Genomic DNA, 27278 nt, shown 5'->3' with positions numbered 1-27278 from the left:
TGGCTAAAAAAAAAAAAAATCTCATGATCTTTAGTAGAAACACATTCAGGTCCATAAAATAAAGGATTAGCTTCTACTCTCATTACATTAGTTGTGTATTGATATCACTCCAACAACTTTATAATATGCATTTAACCAAAGATCAGAGCTGGCTCAGAGCAGCAGCAATGAGTTAGGTCTACAAATTCCACCTACAACATGAACGATCATATATTTCCTTCTCCTCGTGGCGTGCTTAGAGATTTACTTCATGGTTTTTGTATAATAAATTTATTTGCCTTTACAGAGTTGTTCCCTTATGTAGTATTCATTTGTAAAGCACTAATTTTGTACACAGGACTGCTAAAAACCAATGGAGTAGACATATTTGCTTAATAGTTTTATTCTTTCTTGCAGGTTCTAGAATCATATTTCATCAACTGGTACAACAAAACATATTTCTATATAAAAAACAAAACAAAGAGGGCTTGTTGAGCTTGTTGCATGGTAAATCTATTTATTCTTGGTTTATTGTTAAATATTATATTGCATTTGTTTAAGCAGACATTGTGTATATTGTGTTTTCTAGCATTCCACACACAGCAGCTTATTGTTGTGTCCTTTAAATATGGGAAATAAAAATGTTTTCAGTTTGCTATTAGAAAAAAAGAAAAAAAGAAGAAGAAATTAAGAAAGGGTGCTGCTATATTACATAGCCCAGGAAATATTGGCAGCATGCTCTTTGGCTTTCATCCGTAGAACTGCAATGCTTGATGACCTCCTTTCAAACTCCGGCTTGGTTTCAAAAGCATGTCCATTGGTTGCCCCAGAAAGCAGAGAGTCAGTGAAAAAATTATTGAGGGGCACGTGGCTGAACTGATTCTGGTGGTTTGAAAAGCCTGTGTAGCCAGAATCTGTCCGGGGTGAATGGGAGTAAGGTGTCATACAGGAGGATGTGTCTCGTGGTAGCATGCAGGAAGTAACCACAGAACCGCTAGCCGTATTCCCTGCCCACAGATTGTTCTGAATCTGGAACATATAAAATGGATAAGATTCAATTTAGATAGTTCATCTTTTGTTTTCTGCAATGCTTGTTTTGCTTTATTTGACATATCCATTACTAGTTCTCCTCTAAAACAAGCCACAAATTCTTTATTAGTTACCTACAATAGTACTAGAAAATACTAATAAGACATTACCTGAGTCAAGAAGACATTACTTGAGTCAAAATACTAGATCATTCACTTAAAAGTAAGGGCTGCTGAATCATATTCCTTGCTCTGTCATCCATTTGTTCTGTGGCTTTACCTGAAGTGTTTACCACTGGACCTCGGGATGCCATCAGCCCAGCCAGTCAGTAAAATCAATGGAAGCATGCAACTGATTTCAAAGAGAAATTGTCAAAAGAGTGCACAATATCATAGCTGTTTTCACCATAAAAGCTTCTCTTCATCACAAACTTTTCTTATAGTAATTGTAGGAAACAGTATAAAAGAGTGAACAAACAAACCAGGATTTCTCAAGCAATAAAACCCAACAAGTATTTACAAAATTAAATATTGAGAAGCCTTGCGTAATTACTTGAAAACAAATCAATCCATAAAATACAGGCATGGTTGATAACACCGCCGAGAGTTTTTCATAAAGTTGCTTCAAAGCTGGTTTTAAGGTAGAAATTCTTTCAAGATGTTTTTATACTAAATTATATTTGAGGGCATTTTTTTTCAGCTCTCAGCCTTAACTGAGTGTGTTGTGCACCCCTGGAAAATGTTGCATGACAGACTAGGACACAAACTTTGTGGTTACCAGCAATGTCTGCTGAAGATCTGGAGTAACCATGTATTCAAGCTTTGATGTGTAATGCCTTCTATACTTGGCACTCACTTAAAGCTTTATTCTGAGTCTCAGGCTGTCTCCTATCGTCTATATATAGATACTATTTATGGATAGGTATTTTTCACTTATTTCTCACTAGATGAATAGACAGATTTTCAAGGCCTAGCACAAGTCAGCTCCTGTCATTATCTCAGACTGCATTCTTTCATTCCTCCTTTTTTCACTTTGATTTAATCAAACTTTGCAGTCAGCGAAGTCCTATGTTTTAAACTCTATATCTCTCTATCAGTACTATATGGATATGATTTCTGACATACTCTAACTTCCTCAGTCATTTCTCACTTGCACTCACCATTATACAATACACAGCTTTATATTTCTTCTCCCCTTTTACTTATCTCTCTTTCCTGAATGCTGTTTTTTTTTAAATATACAAATAGTATACAAGACATTTGTAACTCTCATTCACAATACAGAACTTCTCAGCCAGTAACTATATAATTTTCTTTTTGTTTTACTTTTCTAAATTTGTCTTCATCCTAAGAATCTGTTGTCTGTTCATTATATTACTGCTCCTGATGCTCTGGGATTGAGCCCATATGTCTTTGTTTCCTGCTATATGTTGGAGCAATTGCAATTACTCTTTGGTTAGCACTGTAAATTCCCACTTCAAACTTAATTTTGTCTTCACGTTCCAAATCCATAGACAAAGGAAGTTTGGCTGTAAGATATGTAGGTTATCTCTAGCTGAGTGGGGTTTTTTTCCTGCCAAAGTAGAGGTCAAGGCACTATGAATTATGACAAAAACACACACATATACACACACAGAGAATGAAAACATATTTCTAGTGCTGAGTTGTTTGTTTTCCCATTGTCCTATTACTTTGCAACAACACATATCCACCAAGCCACCAACAAGCTAAAGAGATAAATTACAGTTCACTGAACTCATCTAGATGAGATCTCGTGCAGATAGGGAGGTAGGAATAGAGTCTTATTTTAAAAGTTAATATTTTGAACACTTATATTAGCAGGGATCATCAGGAGCTGACAAATTAATTTGGGCTCCTTAGCAATTCCAGCAGCAAAAAAAAAGAACCAGTGAAAGCTCCATTCTGGTTTCCTTCCTCCCCAGAAGGCTGGGGAAAAGTCATGTGGTAGCAACACATCTCCCCAAAAGCCTTATCTGCCCAAGTCCTTATTCACACAGACATGCATACGTTCAGGCACACACACACTTCCACAGCTACTTACATGAATGCAGCTCGCCTTTCCACATACACACATACGCACTAGTTGGGCACACCTCAGTCATCTGCTCCTGCATATTTTCAGTGGTCTGCTTAGAGGTAAGGGAGTGAATAAGGTGCCTGTGGAAGGATATTGAGGAATTTTCTTCCTTCCTGTGGCCCTCCTGAGATCTACAGGAGGAAGGTGACTCTAATGAGAGTTTCAGAATTTCCAGTTCCCATCCTTCCCTCCTCTTTTCAGCAGTTTTTAGAAGACTCTCGAATATCAACCTATGGGAAACGCTCTGCAGGTTGACATGATCCTCAGTTGCCTTAATTAACCCACCTGAGCCATTTTTGACTCATAATCAGACATTGGGGTTTTTTTTTATCTTTATGGAGCAGGTGGTTTATCTGGGGATTAAAGGACACATCTTATCTGGACCTATGTGAACCATTGTCATGCTTAAGACAGTTTGTGCATTGAACCACAGAGCTATTATGGCTCCTAAGGCTTACTGACTTCTCAGACTTAATGAGTTTGTAGCCACATAGCATGTGATTAGAGTGCAGAGGGCAGTAGTAAAGAAGATTGCAGCTGAAAGTGTGTAAGATCCAGAGAATATCTTCACTTTGCTTAAAAGCCCAAACTGCACACGTTCTGTTTCAATCATGAACTGGGAAGATCAGAAACCCACTCATCCATGCAAAAATCATTGTCTTCTTTTTTTTTCTTTTTTCAGGATCACTAGAAACTTTTAATTGTACTTTATTGTATCTCATAGTTACTTATATTTTTCTTGCAGAAGAAGTGACAGATCAAGTAACTGTTGGGGTTTTCTTTCCCTTTCTTCCTACAAAATGAGTCACCCATACCTATTTCCATGCTGTTCCATTTCAGTTTGTTTGGCTGATACAGCTCTTTACTGAACTGAAACAGGGAGCTGATACAGCTAGAAAAGAATTCAGGGGAAAAAAGAAAATCAAAATTAAGCATTTTAAACACCTGCACACAGAACTCCATTCTTTCTGATGTTACGTCCAGGCCAAATGGTTAGTCTCAGAACCTTCACAACAGGGTGAATTTGCCCAGGGAGAGACTAGTTCATCTACCCAGCATCTAATAGAGGAGCTAATTCTGAAGGAGCGCATAATCTCCAAAGCTAACTCATACACGACTAAGTTTCATTTATCTGACTTACTAAGATTTCTTTCTAAGAAACAGTACGCCAAATGCTGCAGTTGCCCATGCTGCACAGATATAATTATGGGAAGAATTTTCCAAAAACATCTGTTTCAATAGGAGCATTCATGAGTTTGCCTTTAATACAGTCACAATGGGAAGACTTCAAAAGGTTCAGAGGCTCAGTTTGAAAGTGCCTAATAACCTATGTGGTCTGGAGGTACCACAAAGTCACTCTTTCCTTCCATATTTCTAGTAGTTTGGATTACAATAAACTAAGTTTAGTACCACCAATTTTCCTGAAATTTTTATCCTAGTCAAATGTCTTCCAGTTCAACTTCAGTGAGATTGCGCAGGTGTAAATGAGAATTCAGTTGCAAATCCTAAAACATACCAATGTCTTCTTAAAGAAATATGTGAACAAGTGATTCATTCCTAAAATTTTCAAAGGAGTGCCCTGGGTTTCTTCCTTAGAGGAAGGAATCCAAATTAATAAACTTTATTTCAGAAATGCCACAAGATGCTAGGAAAGCTTTACACCTTCTCTCATGAGACAGGTATACTTTTCAAAAGAATCAGTCACAGTTTCAGTCATATCAAATTTCTATTCATTTTAGTTGGTTGAGTGACTTCACTTTTGATATTAGATTTTCATTTCTTAGCATGGATTTACAATATAAATATCTTGTCATGAAATTTAGGTGCAGAAGGTATTCCTGTATTAAAAATAAATATAGTAATGTTTTACAATAAATTAAAATTATAAGACTTTCTTTTGGTATACTGGAAGGAAAAGGGACATTATGTACATGAATTTAAAGAAAATATTTTTCCTCTTAAACTCTTGTGTGATCCATGAACTATATAAAAGGCAATTCAGAGTCTGTGAATAAGGCTATACATACAGCACGTTTCTGGTTTCTGTTAACATCACAACCAACTTGAGCTTTGCTCTTGTGGTTACCATGAAATTACCAGAACCCTTCAATATATTTACCTACTGTATGGTTTATACACACACACACACACACACATGCACACACCCTTCCTGATTGATAGCAAAAAGAAGTAGGATTTCATAGCTGTGACATGAACATAACTGGAGAGTTATGGTTGTTAACATGGTTATGATATCATTTCCTAAGTATATGACCACTGCTTGACACAAAATTAGCTGAGGTAATTGGTCATCCCACATGGTGTCTTTTTTCCTTTTAAAATTTCAAGCTCCTGCAGCTTCAGTCTTCTTGCACAACACCTGGAGAAATCACATGAACTCAAATCTCCACATTTTCTGAGAATTTTACTATCACTTACCCAGCTTTGGTTCTCCATCACCAAATGTCTTGACTCATGCTATTTGAGCTACCTGCCTATCCAGACTGGAGTCTGTTTCCAACATGAGGACACACAGCTTCTATTTGAGTGGACATATGTTTTAGTGCTTCACATGGGAAACAAAATGATAATCTTTTAAAAATTTCTACATATAAAGCAATAAGTTATTATTTGTGGTTTTATTATTATATTACGTAATGTATGTTATGTCATGTCATGTCATGTTATATGTTATTATAATTACTCTAGTAAGTAATTAGAAACTACACATTGACTCTGTTTTCAGGATGGTACTGGGCATTGCAAGGGAGACAACAGTGGCACTAACTGAACACTTAAGAATTTGCTTAATTATAGAAAATGTGAATGTCAAAGAGACTTATTTGTTAAATTTTTGTCACTCCTCTCTTTGTGTGAAGCAACAATCCTTGCACTGCAAGAAAACATGAAATCTTTGCTTGCACAAAGAGCTACTTCAGACAAATTACATGCAATAGCTGTTAAACTGCTCAAAACTGCTAGTTTACAACTCATGATCTGTAGGTTATTCCTAGTCCATCAGCTCAATTAATTTGGTCTGTCACTTGCCACAGTATTTTTTTTACTGGAAGGCTCTTAAGAATGGAATCTAAATTATGGGCAAGGATTTTTCTGTACTTCCTGGGTTTGAATCATAGATTTTCAGAATAATTTCAACTGAAAAGGACCTCTGGGATTTTTATTCTACACCCTTGCTCACAGGTAACATTGAATTTAGATCAGATTACGTATGTCCTATCTAGACAGGTTTTGAGTAGCTCTAGCTACAGAGATACAGCAACTTCTATAAGCAAATTGTTCCAAGGCTTTACCACTCTTGTATTTTTTTTTTTTTATATCCAGACAAAAAACTTCTTGGTGTCATTTGTGATCATTTCTTAGGACCAAATGGACCTAATGAACACACGGAGATCATCTGTACTGGTTTGGGTTCAGGTACTTATGAGAGAGTTGCAGCACACCAATTTCAGGTATGTCCATAAAATGCAAGTTGGCCCTCGGTAGCAAGAGGCTTAATGTTACAGCTCTAAAATATGTGATAGTCTCATTCAGTCCACATTTAGACCTTCAATACAGTGAACAAAATAAAAACACGTTAATTTGATTTCATACTTAACAAGCTTGCTAAAGTTCAAAATCATGCAGAATTCAAAAAGTCATCAATCTTCCATTCTTCTATTGGATGTTTTGTATGTAAACTGTAACTTCTCCCTACTGCAATCTCAGGGCCAGTTACGATCAGAATTAATTATATTTCACTTCTGTGATAGAGTTAAAGACAAAATTTCATACTTTAAAAATACTATTAAAAAGAAGTTTCTATCTATCTCAGAAAAAAATGGATTTGCCTTATAATTAAGCCCCAGCTAAAGTGACTCACACTCATAAAGAAATACATGTTTCACAAAAAAAGTACTAAAGCAACAAACCAAATGTTGAGACTCTGAAGAGGACCACATACAGTGATAGTTTAGAAGCAAGAAAAAAGAAAAATCACAGTGCACAGACTACTTTGTATGGAACAGACATCACCCAAAAAGATTAGAAGTGTTGCTCTTGTTGGCAGATCAGCCACAGCAGTGCAACAGTCAGCACATATGCAGCAAGCAATGTACCACTCAGGTGGTGGTCCAGCCTGAGCTCCATGCTGTCACAGCTAGACAGCATGAGTATATGATAAAACTTCTTTGAAGCTAGCTCAGATATGTCTGCCACATCTACTCCTACTTAATCAGTGTACCCATAGCCTTAATGAACTATTGTGATTAACTGTCATTTATATGTCTACTACAGTTAAAAGAGTTTTAAAGTCATATAACATGTGGTATCTAATATATGCCATATGAAAGATTTAATTGGAGCATGTAACTTTGATTATTGCTAATGAGAATTACCCATATGTACTAAGGCAAGAGCAGAACTGTAATGATGATCCAAGAACTTAGTACATAACACATGTATACTGATACTACTTCTACACTCTTTGATTGCCAAAACAAATCATATGATGCCATGCTGTTCAATATATTTAATTTGATTTATCAGTCTGGTGGATGGCATGTAAACTTCAGCCTTTTCCTTCTATATTTGAGATTTTAGTGTTCTCCTTTCTCTCTACACCTTCCATATCACTCCAGTTCCCCTACCTTTGAAAAACTTTTGTCTCCACGGGATTCCCACTTGCGCTAGGCTGGGATTTTCCACCAAAAAATAAAAAAAAGTTATATTCAGTACTATCCAACTCTTGCCTGCATTTTCAAGTAAATAAATGAAACTAACAATACATTTCACACATGATAGTAAGAGGGAAAGTATTATGGTGTGACAGGATAGACCCTTTCAAAAGAACTTAGAAGAAGGACACAAATGAAGTAGGCTCAAAGAATAAGCAAGAAGATGCAAACTATGGAAATAGCCTAGGTGGGGAAAAACATTACCCCTTATGTCTGTTTTTCAAGGATATAATTTAATGTTTGTTTACATACTGATGTACTTATATTTATAAAGATAAGACCTCATAACAACCTTCCAATACTTACAGGAGGACTGCAAAAAATCTGGAGAGGGACTTTTTAACCTTATACTTTAGGAAGAGAAAACTTAGTTGACCAGATTTTCACCAACTTTAGAAAGAACCAGCCTCTGGCATAAGAGATTTGGTTAAGTTTCCTAAACACAAATGTTTATCTGACCACTAGCTGCAGCCGTTAAAGGATACATCCTTTGTGTAAGTCCTATTCATCAGCATTGTAAAAGTGTCTCAGATATCATAAGACATCTTTAATAACACTAGGCACTGTATTTAGGTGACCAAATCAAGTACTGCTTGTTACTAACATTTTCTGAGATGAGTTGAAGTAAACATCTCCATGAAGTGAATCTGCATTCATTTCCCAACCGATGTTGAGATGCTGCCTCTTAGCTTTCATATCATCAGCAGGATATTGCTAGTTAATGAGGCTCAAAGTGTCTGGGGTAAGATTTAACCAGCGAAATTTTTTCTGAGTGCACTTAAGATGACTTAGACCACATGTTGCATCTGCAACAGAAACTTGAATCTTAAATACTGAAGTTAATGAAGCTGAAATCTTTTACTAAAATGAATGAAAACTACTGTATATGATATTTTCTTAGAAAAAGCTGATTTTCAGTATAATGTTTTCAAAAGTTAAATATTTAGTCTGAATGAAAACTTAACTACGTTGGGGTATTTTTAATGTTAAATCCCAGAAAAAAACGTGAAAAACAGATGATTGTCCTGGAATATTGCACTAACTGTCCTCCTCTGCAATCCAGGTGTTACCAGAATAATTATTGGAAGGTGTATATTTGCAGAATTTGGACAGTTTAGGAGATACTGAACTTCTTGGCAGCCATCTGAGCAACTGTTTTGCACAGTAAGCAACACGTAAAGTCAATATAGTGTAAAAATAATTAGGGTTAGACTGAAGCCAACAATTATGACCTAAGTTAAAAAAAAAAAAAAGGAAAGAAAACCAAGTTCAAGATCAAAAACAAAACAACAAAACCTTAATATTTTATTACTATTTCAAAGATAAAGATGTACAATTTAATAGCAAAATTAGACCGTATTATAGAAATCAGGGTTGGACCAGATCACTTCCAGAGGTCCCTTCCACCATCAACCATTCTCTGATTCAGAGCCTTCTATCTGCAATAAGTTGAAAAGATCATTTCCTCATTGGAAAGCCTTTCAGATTTATATAGTTACAGGATGCATAACAGCATCATGTTCTTAATTTGTATTTGATGAAAATAATTGGTGAAGAGACTAAGCAGGAGTCTACACATTCTCTGTTGACTGATGTTTCTGCTGCAAAAGAGACTGATGTTTCTGCTGGAATGCAAGTAGGATGTCTGTTTTGTGAACGTATCTGTGGTGGGACTCAAAACAGATACCTTCAGGGTGCAAATTCCTATAACGCACACCAGAAAATCACATTTGTTCCTGTTCCTTCTGCCACACAGCAGTGAAGATCTCAGCTTGATTTAATCTTTTTTCAACATTCATGCTATGTTTTTTTTTGCCAGCAACAGGGAGTCTGTTTTTCCCCCATGTTAATAAAGGCTTCGTAAATAACCTCTAGTGATGTGTTCTACAATCCCCAAGAAAAACTATTTACTCAAAAGTACAGCAAAACTTGTCTAACATTTACTCATGTCAGTTTCACAATAAAAGTGCTTGTACATGGGGCATGGGGGTGGGAAGAAAAGATAAAAAAGATATTTGATTTCTTTTCTTGCATTAACTACACTGAAATGATGGAATTGTTTTGGAAATAAATCTGTAACACTAAAATAAAACATGCAGATAACAATTTTAAATATCTTTTTCTGCCTGAACTGTGGGATAGATAAATGAGTTTGTAGTCAGTCATCTACTGTATATTTATTTTCCATAAGTGAGGCATTTATAAATGGACAACTAGTTCAAAAGATTTGAATGTAGTGATGTTAGTGGTCATTGTTTTTAATACAGATCTTAATTGTTTCCACTATTCTCATTAGAAATGTTCTGTATATGATACAGATATGGTTTCATTGAAGATGAAGATGTAAGAATGTGAAACTATGAAGAATTACCACCAGGTTAGCAAGAATGTGAACTTGCATTGACTGTTCTGTGCTAGTTGCCTGGACACCTCTTCATACTCCACTATACAGCAAAGTAGCCACCTTCTTCACTGAGGAGTAAAACACCTTGTTTTTATCATGTAGCCAAACTATGCATGCAAGTACTCAACTGAAATGGCCAATGTAAAGTGAACTCACACCTTGCTCCTGTTCATGAAGTATGGTACAACAAAGCTTTCTTGTTCAGGTGACTTGACTCAATTACATGTTTATGCCTGTCTGTTTACTTGCAGTGTGTTAGTCTGCGGTTGTAGGTGAGTACTGCATATTTATGTTTATGAATGATTACACATTTTATATCTCTACATATTTTAGAAATGCTTTTTTTAAGATTAGGGTACCAACATTTCCATTTCAATCTCCTGGTTTTAAGAACTTAACAATTAATGATACAAAGTTTTGCCAGGCTGAATATTAATTGTTGTCTGCCTAGGAAAGGTTTTTTTTTGTTTGTTTTTGTTTTTGTTTTGTTTTTTAATCATAAATAGAAAGGCAGTGAATTCACTCCTCATTTTATCAAACTGAAAGTACAAAATAGGTATTTCATTGGATCTAGACTATTATGGATTATATTTTCATATAATTCTAAAGTGTTTCTTTTTTTAAAACATTCATTTTAAGACAACCACTTTATGTGCTTACCAATGGCTTGCGTTATTCCATTATCTTATGCTAATTAAACTTTCAGTTGGGAAAATTTATAGATTATATCCTCCTAAAAATACAAGATGAGCTTGAAGATACAAAATTTAGTCTAGAGAATTGAGTCAGGAATAGAAAGCCCAAAGCTTAAGTACTATGCCTTGTATCATCTATTGTGATGCTATAGGGAAGTCAGGAAGGCCTTCAAAAGGTATTTGAACACCTTGAGTGACATCTATGTCTTTGTGAATCTGCCTAGGAGTGCTTAAGGTCTTTTTGCACACCTCCACCTAGAAAGATCTCAACCAGGTGCTGGGTCCTCCTACTTAAACACAGTGTGTCATGCAGTGGTTGCTGATGCAATTTGGGCTGATGTACATTATAAAGTATAACCAGGCAAACATAAATGCCACCAAATCTGAAATGGTTGTGCTCATATTCTGAGCTGTTGAAACACAAACTGGCTTTGGCCCAGGCACCAAAACTAGTAACACGCAACCTCCTCAGAGTAAAAGCATTTTAGGTTAGGTGGATGACGCACAGGCCCAAGGCCTCTGTTTCAAAGCTACTCACATTCAGCCAATGTAGAACATACCCTAAGCAAGCCCACATAGAGTATAAGTATATTCTTAAGTCTGTCAGAGACCTTGCTTCCTAATGAACTAGAATAGCATCTGGACACAAGCAGTGGAAGGACTCTACCACAGAGACCCATACAAGATTTCTGATTTGTGTGGTACTTCTTTTTTTTTTTAGTTATATGATAAAAACAATGGGAAGCTAAAGACAAGAAACACAATACTTCAAAATAAAGGTATTCAATGTACTAAATCAAGCAAGCAGAGAAACAATAGCAGAGTGAGGCAAGGCAGTAAACCAAAGGACTGGAGAACAGACACAGAAGATTATGATCTTATTACACAGTATACCTTACTATATACTAACATAGCACAGAAAAAGAACAAATAAATAATTAAACAAACTACTACTGTCCAAGAGATCTTTCTTGTCTCTCTGCCTCCCTCTCTCAACGATATTCATTCAATTCTCATTGTACATGGCCATAATATGGTTTCATACCAGTAGAAGACTTGTTGTATTTAATGGTCTATTGAGGTCCGTAAAGAAATGGTGCATGATTAACACATCAGAAGGAAGTTATCTGCAGATCACATAGATTACACTTCATATTACCAAAGCATACATGACCAGAGTTGTTAAGACAATTGTGCCTGTGATTATAAATATCCCAGAATGGAAATCCTGATCTTATTGCAGTCAAAATTACATCATTCTTGTCAATCTCATGTCTGTAATCTTCATTCAGAATTTGTGATGGACCTAAAAGTGATTCAAATCCCCACATAATTTTATGTGCAGAAAAGACTTAGCTGTACAACTATATTGCCAGCCATTGGCAGTACACAAATTATGCAAACTCTGCAGCTCCTAAAACTGTTGTTTAAAAAATACTTATTTTAAGAGTTAATAATTCATATTAGATGTTAGAATTATTGTACACAGAGTCAGGTCCTGTGAGTGTCTAAAGAACACAGAAAACTAAACACATGAAAGTCTTCATACATCTTGTGTGTACTTGTGTGCCTGGGGATGGAAGAGAAGGTAAATGTAGAACCAAAGTACTACTTGGATTTTACCATACCTGAGGATAGCTGTCAGTCCTTGGAAGAACAGATATATCATAGGTGGCAGCAAAATGGCTCTTAGCTTGCTGGATCTGACCATAGCGTTCTCTTTTTCTCCATTTTGCTCTTCGGTTCTGGAACCAAACCTATAGTATACGAGGAAATAATCATCAAGGTAAACTTAATTACATACTGTGCAAAGAGTCTTAGGAAAAAGCAGAGAGATTTTGGACAGTAGCTTTGAAAACTTCTGTTTATCTAAGAAAGGGAAGTTCTCCACCTGAGGATGAAGTTCTTACAGTTTCAACCTTCTCAGTGTCAGACTTATTGGAGTTATTTCTGGCTATTTTAAAAGTATATACTTTTTCGTTTCTAGTGTAAAAATAAAAAAAAAAATTAACAAATTTAAAAAAAATAAAAAAAAGAGGAACAAAAAAAAGATCAGTCTATCAGTGATAATTTTGACAGAGTTCAGTTCCGTAGAGGAAAGTCACCAAGTAGCAACAAGTCAAATTTTAAAAAAATTTAAGAAACTTTCTCTCATTTTCATACGCCAGCCGACTAGGTATGACTATATGTGATCTGCCTCCTAGGGGTATACATAATTATTGTGTAGTAATGAAGAGGCAGGTTAAGCTGGTAGCAGGACAGTAGTCCATGTTACAGAAAAAGTTTCTATAAGGAAAGCTAACAGGGCAGGAAGATAATAAAAAAATCATGAGAACACAGTTTTAAAACTGTTGTGCCATTTTTTCACATTTATTTAGGTGATATCTGTTTCTGACAATGGAAAACTAAAGAATGGCACTTTACATTTAGACCACAAAATAATTTAGACCCAAAACAATGCCTTTTTGTCAACTGAAAGCTATTTTCTTTATGCTTCAATAAACTTTAGACTGTTCTGTAATATTTTGAGCATCAGGTGTTATCTCAAAACCTATCACATGCACAGTTCTTGCTATGCTGATATCTGTCATTGTTCTGTGGTCTTCAAAAAAACTTTTCTCTTTCCTTTTAAACAGTTTAGTTTGGACTGGCTAAGATTTATCCTGATGAATTAAAGGGATTGTTAAGAAAAGTTGCTGTTCCTTTATGAAAGTAATATTATCCATTTAAGACTTTGTTGTTCAGCTATGAGCGAACTCATTCTGGTTCCTTTTAAAGAAGTCACACTACTAACAGTGCATACACACATGAAAGGATATTTGTTTTATATATAGACACTGTCTGTGAATCCCATTTTGAGGGATATTTTCTGATCCCTGAGGGTGTGATGTTTAAATAGCACTGGTTTATAATTCAGTTTTTGCCTTGATCTTGGGAGAACTCAACTGTCCTTTGATTCTGCTTAAGGAACCAGGGCATGAATTTTTTATTTACTAATTTTTTATTTATTAATTCCCAAGGACTTGTTGTTAATTTAGTATGTGTGATCTTTTAAAATGTGCTGGGTAACCAAAGCAAGGCCCATGCACATAACTGCTGAGTATATATTGTTAGGGACCTTGTTGGTAAATTCGTATTATTTACGACTGCTGAGGCTCAGCAAAAAGAAAAGAAAAGGAAGAAAAAAAAAGTCTGTCTCCACAGGACGCATCAAGAACATGATAAGGGAATTTAGTCATGAGACTCTTTCATCGAAAAAGGACCTTGACAATCTCCTTAAAATAGGTGCCAATTACTTCACTGACATGCAGCAGGAAAGAGAACAACTTAAACAAATCGGGTTCAGGTTGGCTGTCTCTGCATGTGTATGCAGGACAAATATTAAACTGGATGTTGATGAAATGGCGGTGAAGGGAAATGTGGGTAAGGTATCCAGCTGATCACTCTGCTAAACTAAATCAAACAATTTGCTTGAATTCATAGTTACTAAATGAGAAAAAAGAGGCACATATTTCTTTCCTTTGGCAATACCCAAAAATATTTCTGTTTACATCACTTTACTAGAAACTGACTCTTGGCAGAGATAAAGTAACCATTTGCCTCCACAAAGCAATGTAAAAATCTGCTGCTTGTTATCCTTGAATTGCCAGATGCTTGCTTCTAATGGCATCAGGCCTTTTAAATTGCTTAATCTTGTGATGGAATACTGTTGCTACTATGGATAAAAATGATCACCATTTCCTTTCATATTTACCATATGAGAAATGCAAAGATCGGTTATCTTTTAAGAAAGAGGAGAACATGTTTAAATAAAATAGAAACAGACAATCTGTGAAAGTCTGGTGCAAACATATGTGTTTTTACATTTACTCTATTATTTTTAATAGTTTTACCATACAAAGCTTCTAAAACTTGGAAAATGTGACAAAAAATCAGTTGACACATTTTAGCCCAATTCTCCCCTCCTGTTCTGACTATTAATTTTTTCTTGGAGTAGTTCTCATTATCCCAGAATTATGCAATTGTAAGAACAGTGTTTTAACATTATGCAAGGTTTTTTTTTTTTAAATCAAGATTAAATCCGAATTAATAGAAGTCATACTTGGAAAACTATCTGAAATTTAGAGGGAGAGGGATTGCACAGAGCCTGAAGAGTTAAAAGCTTCTGAACTAACTCCATCGGAATCAGTGATATCGTATCCATGTAACTGACACAGAGTTTTGTCCTCTATTTTCTGATAATGGTGAATACGGTGTCTGCTTCAATAGACATGAAAAGAACACTTCTTTATAAAATTACTTAGCTGAGTTAGTTTCTGAAAGTGATCCTGGTTTAATTTCAGTTGTATGTATGTACACTGATGTCTATTTCTTCATACGCATGTGCATATGTGTCTGATCAAAAGTTGTGAAGTTGTTCTCATATTCAAGTCACTAAATTAAAAAAAATCATCCCAGTCTGTAAAAATTGACAGTTCTGCTATTCCCCAAACTGAAGTTATGAGTATTACCAGAATAGAGGTCTCTAAAAATAAGATAAGCTCGCAAAATGCAGCTCATACACTTTTCTAAGGGAAGATCTCTAAGTGGGGGAAGGGCTGCATTTCCTGGATATTTAGCTTCTTTTCCCACCATTACACATCCAAAGCCATAAATATTGTTGAGATTACTCTACTGAATGCACATACTGAATGAATCAACTCTGAGTTAAGATACTCAAATACCACACTAAGTGGTCAAAAGTATGTTTTGTTCCAAAACTTAGAATAACATTATCCATCTGATATGCATGTTTAAAAACCAGCAAATGTACTTCCCAGTTTTGTTAAGCTCATTCCATATAACAGAAGTGAAATTGTAACGTCCTTGTTCAACACAAGACATACTCACACACATACACGTGTATTTATATAGATTTATGTATGTGCAGTTTCACTGCATACTCTTTGGATAAAATTAAAGAATTTGATTCCTTTTTAAATTGTAGTTTTCATGCCATAACACACACAGAATCCTCTGCATCCGAGTTCTGCATCATCATCAATCTAAACTACATGCAACACATCTCTTTAATGGGATCTTTACATGTAACACTTTCTGAAATCACTGCCTGGAACTCTGACAGTAAAACAGGACTACCAGAGATCAAGACTGTTTTACTATTGATGTTGTTTTCTCATCCTTTAAACAAGTTTCTAGAACAGCAATACAAACCGTTAAAAAAAATAACAAGTTATTTTAGTATTGCAGTGTAACAGCTCACATCTATAAAGAAATAAAGCAAAATGAGCTATTTACTTTAGCTTTATGGGCCTTTGTAAAATCCCCAAGAGTGCCATTTACCAGTTCCTACAATGCACAACTTGTCATTGAAATGCAGAAGCTGGGTTCCTACCTGGACTCTGGCCTCAGTGAGCTCCGTTCTCAGAGCTAGCTGTTCTCTTACATAGACATCAGGGTAGTGAGTTTTCTGGAATACTTTCTCCAGTTCCTCCAGCTGCAAACTGGTGAAAGTTGTTCTGTGTCTCCTCTTCTTGCTGCTGGAGACATTGCTGTCACACTTATCACCAAGTTCATCCAGTTCCCCCTTCTCCTGCATCCCTTTCACCGGAGACATCCTGAGGTTGTTGCAATTGTCCATGGGCCTGCTCAGCTCTGTGTGAAGAGGCTGTCCTTCCACTTTAGTAATCCCATAGTTCACTGTATGCCAGGTGGGGGAGGGAAATAACTGGTTAAAGGGGAGGGGCTTTAGATTCAAGAATTCATACAGTTTCACGAGGAACCAGATTTTATGTGGCTGTGCATTTCTGTATAAGATCACAGAAAAGGAATCTGTAGTATTAACCACAGGCAGAGTAAAAGTGCTAAATCACATTGAATTTTAACTGAGAACTGTATCTGAAAACATAATCTAAAATCTTTCAGTGTAAGAAGACTGCGTAAGAGTACTTGAATATTTTTGCTCTGCCACGAAAGTAGTCAATAATCCATGAAATCACCTTCAACTGGAGTTGCACAGATAAGGTATCTTAGCCTAAAACAGATTTTCATGTAAGTGGCATAAAAGCTATTGACAAACATGCTTTTGAACTTGGAGGCAGATGTGAAAAAACCCCAAACCTTATTTCTATGAAAACAGAAAATAATTGTGAAGCAAACTAAATAGCTGTAAACTGACAGACGAAGAAGCAAATGAAATAGAAAATCAACTTCACTTTACAAGCTCAATAGACTCCATATACCTTCTCTTGGATTTGTAAAGTGGAATTGTTTCCAATTAAGTTTGTTATGGTTACAAAATACAGAGAGTTTCTGCAAAATGTTAACTTAATAAAAGAGATCGTTTCATATACTTTGTATAAGGATTGCAGGAACTATTTGGTATTAGGTAAAATCTGAGTGGTAGAGATAAGAAATATTCCTCTGCAACTTCTTAATAAGAAATGAAAACATTTCTTTTTTATTTATTTATTTTATTTTTACATATCTCACATCACTGTTACAGGATTCGAAAAGGCAGGGGGTTTTCCACTTTCCTCTCAGAAACAGGCAAAAAAAAAGTTTAAACCTCTGTTGAAATTAAAATCTACAAAGATGGCATGTAACACACTATAAGAAGCTTGCTTTGGGATACTCTCGCACTCTCAGTAATTTCTTTTATTTCAGTCCTACCTCATTTTAACCAAACACAATTTTTAGATACTTACCATACATAGATAGGAAATGCCCCAAAGCCCCCAAGGCACACACTAAATGAGCTAATTAGGAAAAAATTTCAGTGTATAAATCAATTTTCTATAGGGATTTTTTTAGGTTGCACTTGCACGAATCTGTCTTTATTTCTTACAAACTCTTTGATACGAAAAAAGATGCTCTCAAAAAAAAAAAAAAAAACCCCAAAAAAAAAATTTCAGTGCCTAAATGAAGTCGAAAACTGTAAGATATTGCTAGTCTCATTATTTCAGCTGATCTCAACCATATTTTCCGATTGTGCTAGGAAAATATTTTTGAAATAAACTTTTTCTGTAGGTGATTTTCATAATGGGGAAAATTTGAAATGTTTCAAAAATAAAAGACTTCACATCCTCCTTGCCGATGAGCTAGTGGGGAAAAAAAAAATTATATTTATTTAATACTGTTGTTTGAATTGCCTAATTCAGTCAGTATGAAGAATCACCACTATGCATTATTCGGTAACACAGCAGGGAAAAAAAGAAAATAAAACCCCACTATATTATCCTCGCAGAGAGTAATTTAAAAGACGCAAACAAGACTAAGTGACCTCCCGTTCCCACTCCGTGGCGGTACCCGCCGGCCGGGAGACGTCCGTGCCGCTGTCCCGCCTACACCGACATCGGCGCTGCAGTTTCCTGGGACTTTGCTGAGTGAAAGTGCCGGTCCCGAGCGCCAGCGCCATGGAGAGCGGAGGAGGGCGGTCGGCGCCGGGGCTGGGGCCGTGTCCGAGCCTTCCCGCACCCGCCGGTCGCCGCGGCTCGGACACCACGGGGCCGTCGCGGTCCTTCCCGCCGGCCGGCCGGTCGGTCGTTCCGCGGGGTGGGCGGCCCCGGGTCCCGGCATGCTGTGCCTGTATACTCGGCTCTGTTTTCTGCGTCCTGCTGCCCTCGCCGGGTCCCGGGGCCGGCAGGAAGGGCAGCAGCCGGAGAGGCAGCACCAGCAGACCAGCAGGGGAAGAGCCCTTCGAAATAGGAGATAGCCTTTTCCTGGTGATGGTATTATTAGTATTATTAATATTATTGCTGTTGTTATTACTGTTATTATTGTTGTTGTTATTATTATTATCTACTACCTGACAGCCCCTTGCACGCCAGCACCCAGGGGCTGAGCAGCTACCTTTGCTCTCCTCTGGCAGAAGCCGCCGACCTCCCCTGCACATGCCCAAGGAAGGCAAAGCGGAGGAGCAAGAGTGGCAACTCACCGTTGTTGTCCTGGCAGGGTGATGTCCTCTCCAGTCTGACATGATGCTCAGCCCTTTGCAGAGGGTTAAAGGCCTGCACGCATTTGCTGCCTGATGTTTTGCTATAAAAGGACTCATTGTCCAAAGTTTCCATAACGTGCTCCAAAGTGCCTCCTGCTCCCATGTAAAAGTCACTGTTCTTGCTTGGCTGGCTCTTCAGGGCAAACTTCTCGCTCAGAAAATCCATAATCATCTAAGGCTGCTTGAGAGCCTCTTCCCTAGGCAGAGGCTGGACTGTAAGCAGGGGAGGGAGGAAAAGTGGGTGAGTGGATGGGAGGGAAGGAAGGAGGGAGGGAAAGACGTTCAGAGCTCAGGGAGCTGGTTTGCTTCTGAGTCTTTGATTTGTCTTGTCTTGAAAGAGGGAACCCGAAGTTGCTCTTATATCTTGAAGCTCAGCAGGGCTCCTTATGCAACCTCCCATTTCTAATGAATATGAAAATAGGCAAGCCGTGTAACTCCACCCCAGGTCCCCCAAGACCTAATCCCAACACAGGAGGGAGTTCCAGGCCCATTTTCGACAGACAGATCCGTTTCAGACAGACAAACGCTCACAAGCGTGCCAGGAGGGTGGGGGGAGACAGGGAGGAGGACACATGAAAAGAACATTTCCCCTCTGCAACCTTATTCACATTTCTTCAGAGACCCTGGAAAGAGAGCAATCCCTAGCTTCCCTCCCTCTCCCCCCAGCTCCCCGAGAGGCTTAGAGCAAGGTAATTTCAGGGGCACATACCCTTAAGTAAAGGATCTTCTTTAATCAGTTTGACTGATACATCGGTATCTGTAGTCCTGTTCTCCGACGCTGTAACATTGAGAACCGGTGTTCCCTCTTTATTGAACAACTCAGAACTTTGGTCCTAGAATTAAAAGGAAAAAGAAATATTACAGGCTGTTGTTTGTGTAGATGGAGCAGAAAATAGAGGAACTTAAAAGTAAAAATCTCTCCCATCAGAAACCGGCCTAAAAGAGAATTTGACTGTTATCAAACAGACCTCCAGTCTGTCTCTGTTTGTGTATGCAAAGTGGTTAAAACGGGAGCTGTATTTTAAAACTCCTGAAATATTATCACGACCGACTTGAAAACAAAACAAAAAACCATAAAACACCAACAAAACAAACAAAAAAAAAAAAAAAGGGGGGGGGGGAAAGAAAAAAACAGCAGTTTCTAAATGAAAGTATTAAAACAATAGACTTGAGTAATAAAAAGAAAAATAAATGAGCCATATATGCATGCATTCGTATGGATATTGAAAAAGCGGATGGTTTTCACCCAAAGTGAAAACATCTTTGAAGTGTTGAATTCCTCGGTCCTTTCGCACATAGACAGGATTTAAAATATAGGCAAGAGAGAGATAGGAAACTACTTAGAAAGGGCCCAAATCATAGAAAGGAGCTGCTCCCTGCTTCCCAGTGAAAGGAATATTCGTTGGAGAAAAGTAAAACCGAGTTTGCAATCAATTCGGATTAGTGTTTCAGCATCGTGGGCCCGAGCTTGTCTGTTCTGTTAAGGCTATTTCACTGAAAACAGTTCAGTGGCCCTTCCCCCATGTGGAAGAAGAAAAAGCGGAGCTCTAGTGAGCGGTCGAAGTATAGGTGCAGTAATGGCCAACCGGGAATTCTGAGCGCCTTAGAGACCTTTCCTGTGAACCCAGCCAAAGGTGAAGAGAAGGCCAGTTTAGGTCCAGTGTGTTTGCCGGCGAGCAGTTCCCCTCCTTCTTCAGCTGGTCTCTGGTTTGATATATTCCCGGAGAAAAGGGCGGCTAAGTGAGGGTGCTCGTTTCAGCTACAGCTGAGTAGGCATCGCCCGACACAGGCACAGCCTGCCCTTCCCTGCCATCACTGCTGACACTTCCGCATCTCCGTCCCCTTTTCCAGTGTCACCTGCATCCGGCACCGGCCTCGGCGGCGGGAGGCTCGGACCCAGGCCCGGCTGCCCTCCTCCCTCCCAGCCCCGCCACCTCCCGCCCTGCAGAGGTGCCGCTGGGGGACTTGAGGTGGTTGGAGTGTTCTCGAGGGTGCTGCTGTGCCCACCTGAGGGGATGCAGAGGTGGAAGCAGTTCCCTCAAGCTCTGGGAGAAGGGAAGGGGCGCGGAGGGTGAGCGGTGCCCGCGGTGAGCGGCCAGGTGCCGCGGGGTCCGGCCAGCCGCTGCCTCTCCCGGGCGAGGGGCAGGACCCGGCCCCGGGAGCCGCTCCAGGGGCAGTTCCCGTCCCTGGATTTTTCTTGAAGAATCGGAACGTTTCCTCTTTGCACCTTTTGGACCAACGCTTGCTCCAGACCCGGGGAAATAGATCCTCTCCCTGTCCCCCGCCGCCTGCATCTCCGTGTGCTGGCATTTCGGCAGCTTGTTTATAACTATGCCTTAAAAGCACTGAATGCCCTGGGGGAGGGAAAAAGAGAGAGAGAGAGGGAAAAAAAGAAGGAGCTCTCGGTGTCTTTTAAATGAAAGACACATGCGACGTTGTTGCAGCCTGCAATCCACTTTTATCCCAATAAATGTCCCTCTTTAAAGGCAGCTATTAAACTCCAGGGGAGCCAAGGACAAGGAGTATCTCCTGTGCCCGTGAAAGCAAACCAACCACAAGCGTCCACAGCAGCAGCAGGGCTTTTCCCAGGGAGGCTGCAGGCAGCGCGGGTGCCCGCCCGCGGGGGCACGCGTGTCCCCCTGACAGCTAAGAGCCGCCCCGGCCGCGCATCCCCTCAGCTCCCCCCTCCCTGGCCACCCCTGCGGACTCGCGGGGCGGGCGGTGGAAGCGCCGGCCGCGGCTGGGGACCAGGCTAGGGACAGGCTGCCGCGTCCTGTGTGCTGCTCCCCACTTCCTCCCCGCCCCAGCTCCGCCGAGGAAGACAGAGCCTTGTCGCAGCATCTTCACCCCCGCGGTGACTCCATTCTCTTCTCGCCCCGGCTTTGCAAAGAGCTCGCCGGCGAGATTACCGCCCAGATTTATATACATGCCCTAACAATATCTGAGTATTAAATATGCAGAGAGACGGAAATTACAACCGAAGCTTAAAATCCGTCCCTCCTCCCCCTGGAAAATAACTAAATATACAAATAAACAATAAAAAATGTGAGTGGTTCCACATCGTTGTTAGCTCCAGGGGCCAAATTCTGCTCCCATTTAGCTCTGTGCAACCCAGCTGACTTCAAAAGGGGAAGGAGAGATGTAACCTAGGGGAGAATTGGCGCCACGTATGGCATTCGTTCCCCTTAAAAGGTTGAAAAACAGAAAGCTGACTTCAGCTGGCTAAAACCATCTAAAAGGGATTGGACAGATCCCGGGGAAGAAGGCGGCAAAGGAAGGAAAAAAAAAAAAAAAAAGAAAGAAAAAAAAAAAAAATCCTGTGCTGAGGTGGGACAGCTTTGAAAAGCATCTTTCTTCGCGGACTGCCTCCCTCCGCCAGGCAGCCCGGTTATTAAGAGCTGCGTGCAGATGTGCCGCTGTGTTTCCAGAGATGGAGTATCTCCTAAACCTTCTGTGAAAGGGTGTTATGTGTGATGGAGAGACGTTTCGTGGCCAGAGGTGGTGTGAAGGAGCTCGCCTCTGCAGTGCATAGGAACTCCTCGGGGGAAGCGTGTCCCTGGAGATAAGCCGGGCGCGCCCTCCGCCCGCGGGGCTCTCCGGCGGGGAAGGCGGGTTGCCTCCCCCCTCCTCCGCCTCGCATTCCATCCCTTCTGGAGATCAAAAGTTACAGACCCGAGGCTAACAATGAGGATCCCGCGTAGCAATGAGGAAACCGCGAGCGTCTCGATGCCGAAAAGTGAACAGATTTAGGGAAAGAAACGCGCGGGTCCGGTGCGGGACGAGGCAACCGGCCGCGGTGGGGTTAGGAGGGTGTCGGTACGGGATCCCCAGCTGATGCTGCCGCGGCGGCTCTGGGTGGCAGTTTCCAGCAGAAACAGTGCGACTGCATGTTTGAGGATCTCAACAGCTCTCCTCACATCCTTGCGTTTGTTTAAATAAAGTACGAACGGCGCCTATACGGGCGAGTACCTCCCGTCCGAATACCCAGGATTCCCCATCCCCCCCTCCCTCCTTCTCATTTATAATAGCAGCTTTTAACTACGGATGCCGGGGCCACGGAGATTATATTTTTATTTTTTAATCTGTTTCACATCAACACTTCTCTCCAGAAAAGTTACAACACGAAATTTATTTAGGGGCTGAACGGGAAGGAATCAGTTCTACCGGGGACCCTGCTAAACGAATTTCGGGGCTCTTATTCGCTTCACACACTCCAGTTACCCGGGAAAATCGAAGGGGAAGCTATGAGGACGAGGGCTGGGTGTTCCCGCAGGGGGACAACGCCGCAGCTAGGGGCGGTTGCCGGCTGGCAGCGGGGGAAGACGGGGAGCAATGTGTTTCCTTTGGGTGGGATCGGGTACGCCAGCAGCCGCGGGGGTAAGGAGGGTCCGTGAAATACGAAAAGAACTACCTGTCTCGAAAAACCAGGTGCTTAAGCGGTTCGGTATTTCCACATACAGAAAAGCCTTCTATTTTCTTGGCTGAGGCTTTACCTAGTTGCTCGTTTCACGTTCAGACTCAGAGACTTCATTGCGCTGGGTTCAGGAGTTAGGCTGCAGGGGGACCCTCCCAGAGCCCAGCGTAGCCATCTCCGTCCCCGGTCCTGGGAACGAGCGACCTGACCAGCGGAGGCGAAAGAAGATGTAAAAAGATACTCAGCGACTCGCTTCACATCTCCCTCCCAGTGGAATGTGTCAAATTGCAAATTACAGATTCAAAATCTAGTTTGGCTGAGTTATAATTTTCCAGACATCCTGTTTGTCAGAAGAATCATGTGAAGTATTCTCACTGCCAGCAAACAAAATACGTGCAGTGCATCTCAATGAACACTGAAAGCAGTAAAGTTTTGGGGGCTGTTTCTTCAAGTATGTTAAGCATCACTATCTTATTGCCTAAAAGTAACGATTGTGTTTCGGTTCTCTGCAGCCAGGCTGCAAAAAGGTTCCGATCCAAGCCCCCTGTAACGAACTTTGTTCCTATAGGGCAGTTTTTCTTCACCCAGGAAAAAAAACCAAAACGCGGTTCTGGTGTGGGAAGGTACCGCTCGGATTTTCCGCTCGGTGGGGAAGCGTTAGTTGGCATCGTTGTCGGGAGTGACTTTACCCCAAACCTGGGTCCTGTGTTTTCAGAGATAAATGAAAGTGTAGGAGTAAATCGACTGTTCTGCTCTGTGATTTAAAGTTAATTCCGCATGGGCAGGGGACGAGAGCGTTGAGCCCAGCTCATCCCAAGCGGGGAAAGAGATGGATCGTTTCTCATTAGGCTGGGGCCGAGCCCGGAGCCTTTCCCAGCCAGGCTCGAGGTTCAGAGGCTCCCAGATTTTGTCCACAAACCAGCCAACACTTAACGACAGCTATCATTTCACGGTTCCTGCAGTTTGGCGCTTTGACAGTACCTCAGATGCTTGGGAGGTTTCCTGTATGCCACCTGCACAGATAAAATGAAGATTTCATGTGCATCAAAGGCATATTCAGGGGGAAGACAAGAAACTGTGAACAGGAAGGTTCTCCCGTCCCATTCCGCCCGTTGGGAAAGCGGGATTGCAGTCAGAGCTGGACGAACCACGACAATTTTCTTCTCACAACACGTAATGACTCTTCTTAAACCGTCTAACGTTTCTTTCAAAACGGAACGAGATAATATTTAGTGTGCGGATTCAATCTTAGCCCCATAGGAAATCTCAACAGAGATGCTCTATACAAGCACTAATCTCTTATCTTGATCTAGTTCAAATTATAATGAATCCTACTTACATGTGTGCTATAAAAACAAATCCTACACGAATTTAATCTATGCTTTATCGGGCTGCTATTGTAGCCCTTTACCAAGTTTAGAAAGGATTTGAAAGTTGGGCCGTGGACTCAAAACCCCGTAAAGTTTGGCACTGCCAGGAAGACAGAACTGCCTCTAAAGACGCTTCTCGGATCCGACTTCTTTAGCTCCGTAGCTGAAATAAGAGTAGGCTGAGGGTTTCCACCCGGGACCGTAGGAGAGGCAGGCAGAGTCTTTCTCTGCCCTCAGCAGGGGATGGCTCCGCTCCACCCGCCTTGTCGGGGGACAACCCCGGTTGCTGGCTTAGGCAAGCGGGCAGTGGCTCTTGCAGCTGTGTCTGCCCTCTGAACGCCAAATCCTCCTCCTCCCCGACTCCGCCGTGCTTTCCAACAAATTATAGATACACACGAAAGGCGAACTACAAACATAGCAAAGAAACAGATGCCTTAGGATCAAAATCCAAAAGCGAAAACTCTCACTAGTACGCTACACAGCGTGTCAGGGGTGAACATTTGCTTCTCCCCTCTCCCCGGGAATTTATTTCCAAGGAGGCGGCCCTCCCCCAAAAGAGGTGATTCAGAGTTTTAAGTGTAGAAGTCTAACTAAATAAAGCTGGTTTGCTTTTTCCCTTTACCAGTGACCCCTTCTTGCTCTCCCACGGCGAACTGGCTGGACGCTGGCTGTAGAGCGCTGAGCATCAGCGCACCTCTGCGAACGAGCAAACCAAAAGCAAAGTCCTCCTTGGCGAGTCACACCGTCTTCCCTGTTGGCAGCTTGATTAATATTAGGACCAATTCGAAAATATACGACCTCGAGGCTCTGAATATATCGAGGGGCCTGGAGAGTGTGTGTGTGGGGGGCTGCCTTGTCATCTCAGATGAATTAATTTCTTCTAAGGCATGAAATATGGTCGACATTCTGGTTTCTAAGCACGAAGCTAAAGGAAGGTGTGAGACAGAAGGGACAGGGGCTAAGAAATAGATCCCTGTTCAAGCTGGAGGCACTAACAAACGGATGCATTGAGCTGCTTTGACAGGGACTGCCGGTTTCCAAGGCTAGCTCATTCGAAAGAACTTTTTTTTTTTTTTTTTTTTTTAATGTGATGTGTGCTAGATCCGATTAAAAATGTGTAGTTCAGCGATGCTGAAAGCCACAGGGCAATTTTATCCCGGTATTTCAGCACCCGGCTCTCTACAGTCTCAGCCTTATTTTGTCCTTTGCTGAGAGCTGCCCCTTCCTTTTGAAACGCAAGCCTGCATTAAGGAACATCTATCCTCCAGTCTTTAGACTTTCTGCCCTTCTTACCAAAGACGGCTAGATGAATAAAGAAAAGGACTTAGTGGTTAACCGATATGCTGCTAATATTTCATCCCGGGGCCTCCTCCTCCTCCTCCCCTTTTAAAACTTCAGCTCTTGGAAAAACAACATATTTTAAGCTTTCCACACAAATATTTATATTGGCAAATAAAGCCAGCCCCCAGCTTATGGTTAGAGACAGTCTTCTTTTTGTTTCTACCCCGGGCAATCAAAATTAATCCACTGTATTTCAAACCGCCTCCGAATATGTCACTTCTCCTGACAAAACGCGTACCTGGCATATGTCACAGAGAGAGCGGCACCTTTTCCCCAGCACGTTTGTGTGGTGGCTGTTTCTAGGGGGTACCAGGCAGCAGTGGGCGCTGGGGAGGGGACATGGTCCTGCAGGAAAGTCCCTTCTTTGCGCCTGCATTTCTGGTGAGGCAAGGGAGGTCGTTTCAAGTGATCAGGTAAAGCGGAGGTGGTGCGAGCATGAAGCTTCACCTCGTCTCCCGCCTACCGAGAGCAGGTCGCCCTTTGGACCTTTTGACACCCCAGCCAGCGCATCCCTCCCGCGCGGGACAAGCCTTTCCCGCACCGCCCGGGTGGAGGCTCCGAGCTTAACCCGGCACACGGCCAGGCTGCACATCACAGCAACGCAACAACCTCCCGAGGCATTACCTGCAACTCAAAGCACCAACATGAAGGGGTTCCATAAAATGCAGGTCTTTCTTTGCTGTTTTTTTAATTGATTTTTTTCCAGCCTAAAGTAGCAGAGAAATCAGTGCAGCTGAACCCGCAATGAAGATTGAAGCCGTTGCTCGTAAAATGGGAAACGAATGCAACTATTTCATACCCCCAGATCGCTCTGTGACACCCCCACTCCGGGGGTGGGCACAGTGTGTAGGGGGGTGCGGGGCCGCGGTGGTTTCCGTGGGAGCCACAAATTGGGGATAAACTGCGATGGAAGAGAAAAAGCCACCAGAAATTACCACTTATTGGGACTGCGCGGTGGATGTCTTGTCTCCTGTCGCTCCAGACGTGCTATTTTATTCCCCGTGCCACGCCTTCTTCTCTCACATTAAGGAAATTGTCATTTAACTGGTGTACAACGGTATTAAATCGCGTGAATGGCAACATATTAGGCAAATTAGAGCCACGCTTATGGCTGGCTTGCCTACTTGCAATGAATAACCCCTCGAACCCCCTACGCATAGTGATGGTGACAGAAAACATGATTTTGAAGGGACAGCTCTCATCTAATGGCCAGAACATGG

General features: G+C 40.9%; 2 protein-coding genes across 3 annotated transcripts in view; both read right to left on the bottom strand.

Moving 5' to 3' along the window:
* Positions 1-366: 366 nt before the first annotated feature.
* Positions 367-19727, bottom strand: ALX1 (ALX homeobox 1). Its single transcript, XM_030480247.1, has 5 exons — positions 19643-19727; positions 18874-19146; positions 16333-16637; positions 12566-12694; positions 367-1008 (listed from the first exon to the last, which is right to left on the bottom strand). Exons 2-5 carry the CDS (start codon positions 19103-19105, stop codon positions 688-690), a joined length of 987 nt encoding a protein of 328 aa, XP_030336107.1. The 5' UTR covers positions 19106-19146; positions 19643-19727; the 3' UTR covers positions 367-687.
* The window catches only part of LRRIQ1 (leucine rich repeats and IQ motif containing 1), a 127434-nt gene continuing 119842 nt past the window's right edge, over positions 19687-27278 (bottom strand). For both annotated transcript variants that reach the window (XR_003990646.1, XM_030480236.1), the window contains one exon: positions 19687-19766. Coding sequence is in view for 1 of the 2 variants with exons in the window: in XM_030480236.1 (XP_030336096.1) it covers positions 19753-19766 (14 nt within the window). In the remaining variant the exon portion in view is untranslated. The remainder of the gene's footprint in view (positions 19767-27278) is intronic.

The sequence above is a fragment of the Strigops habroptila genome, chromosome 3 (genome assembly GCF_004027225.2).
Source record: "Strigops habroptila isolate Jane chromosome 3, bStrHab1.2.pri, whole genome shotgun sequence".
NCBI lineage: Eukaryota > Metazoa > Chordata > Aves > Psittaciformes > Psittacidae > Strigops > Strigops habroptila.
The sequence above is the reverse complement of the archived record's forward strand: the minus strand, read 5'-3'. Positions and strand labels throughout refer to the sequence as shown.

Coding starts and splice junctions, on each gene's coding strand:
- ALX1 (XM_030480247.1), bottom strand. CDS start 19,105: ATGATTATGGATTTTCTGAGCGAGAAGTTTGCCCTGAAGAGCCAGCCA. Junction 16,638..18,873: donor ACCCTGCCAGGACAACAACG/GTGAGTTGCCAC, acceptor CCTGGCATACAG/TGAACTATGGGATTACTAAA. Junction 1,009..12,565: donor GGACTGACAGCTATCCTCAG/GTATGGTAAAAT, acceptor TATATGTTCCAG/ATTCAGAACAATCTGTGGGC.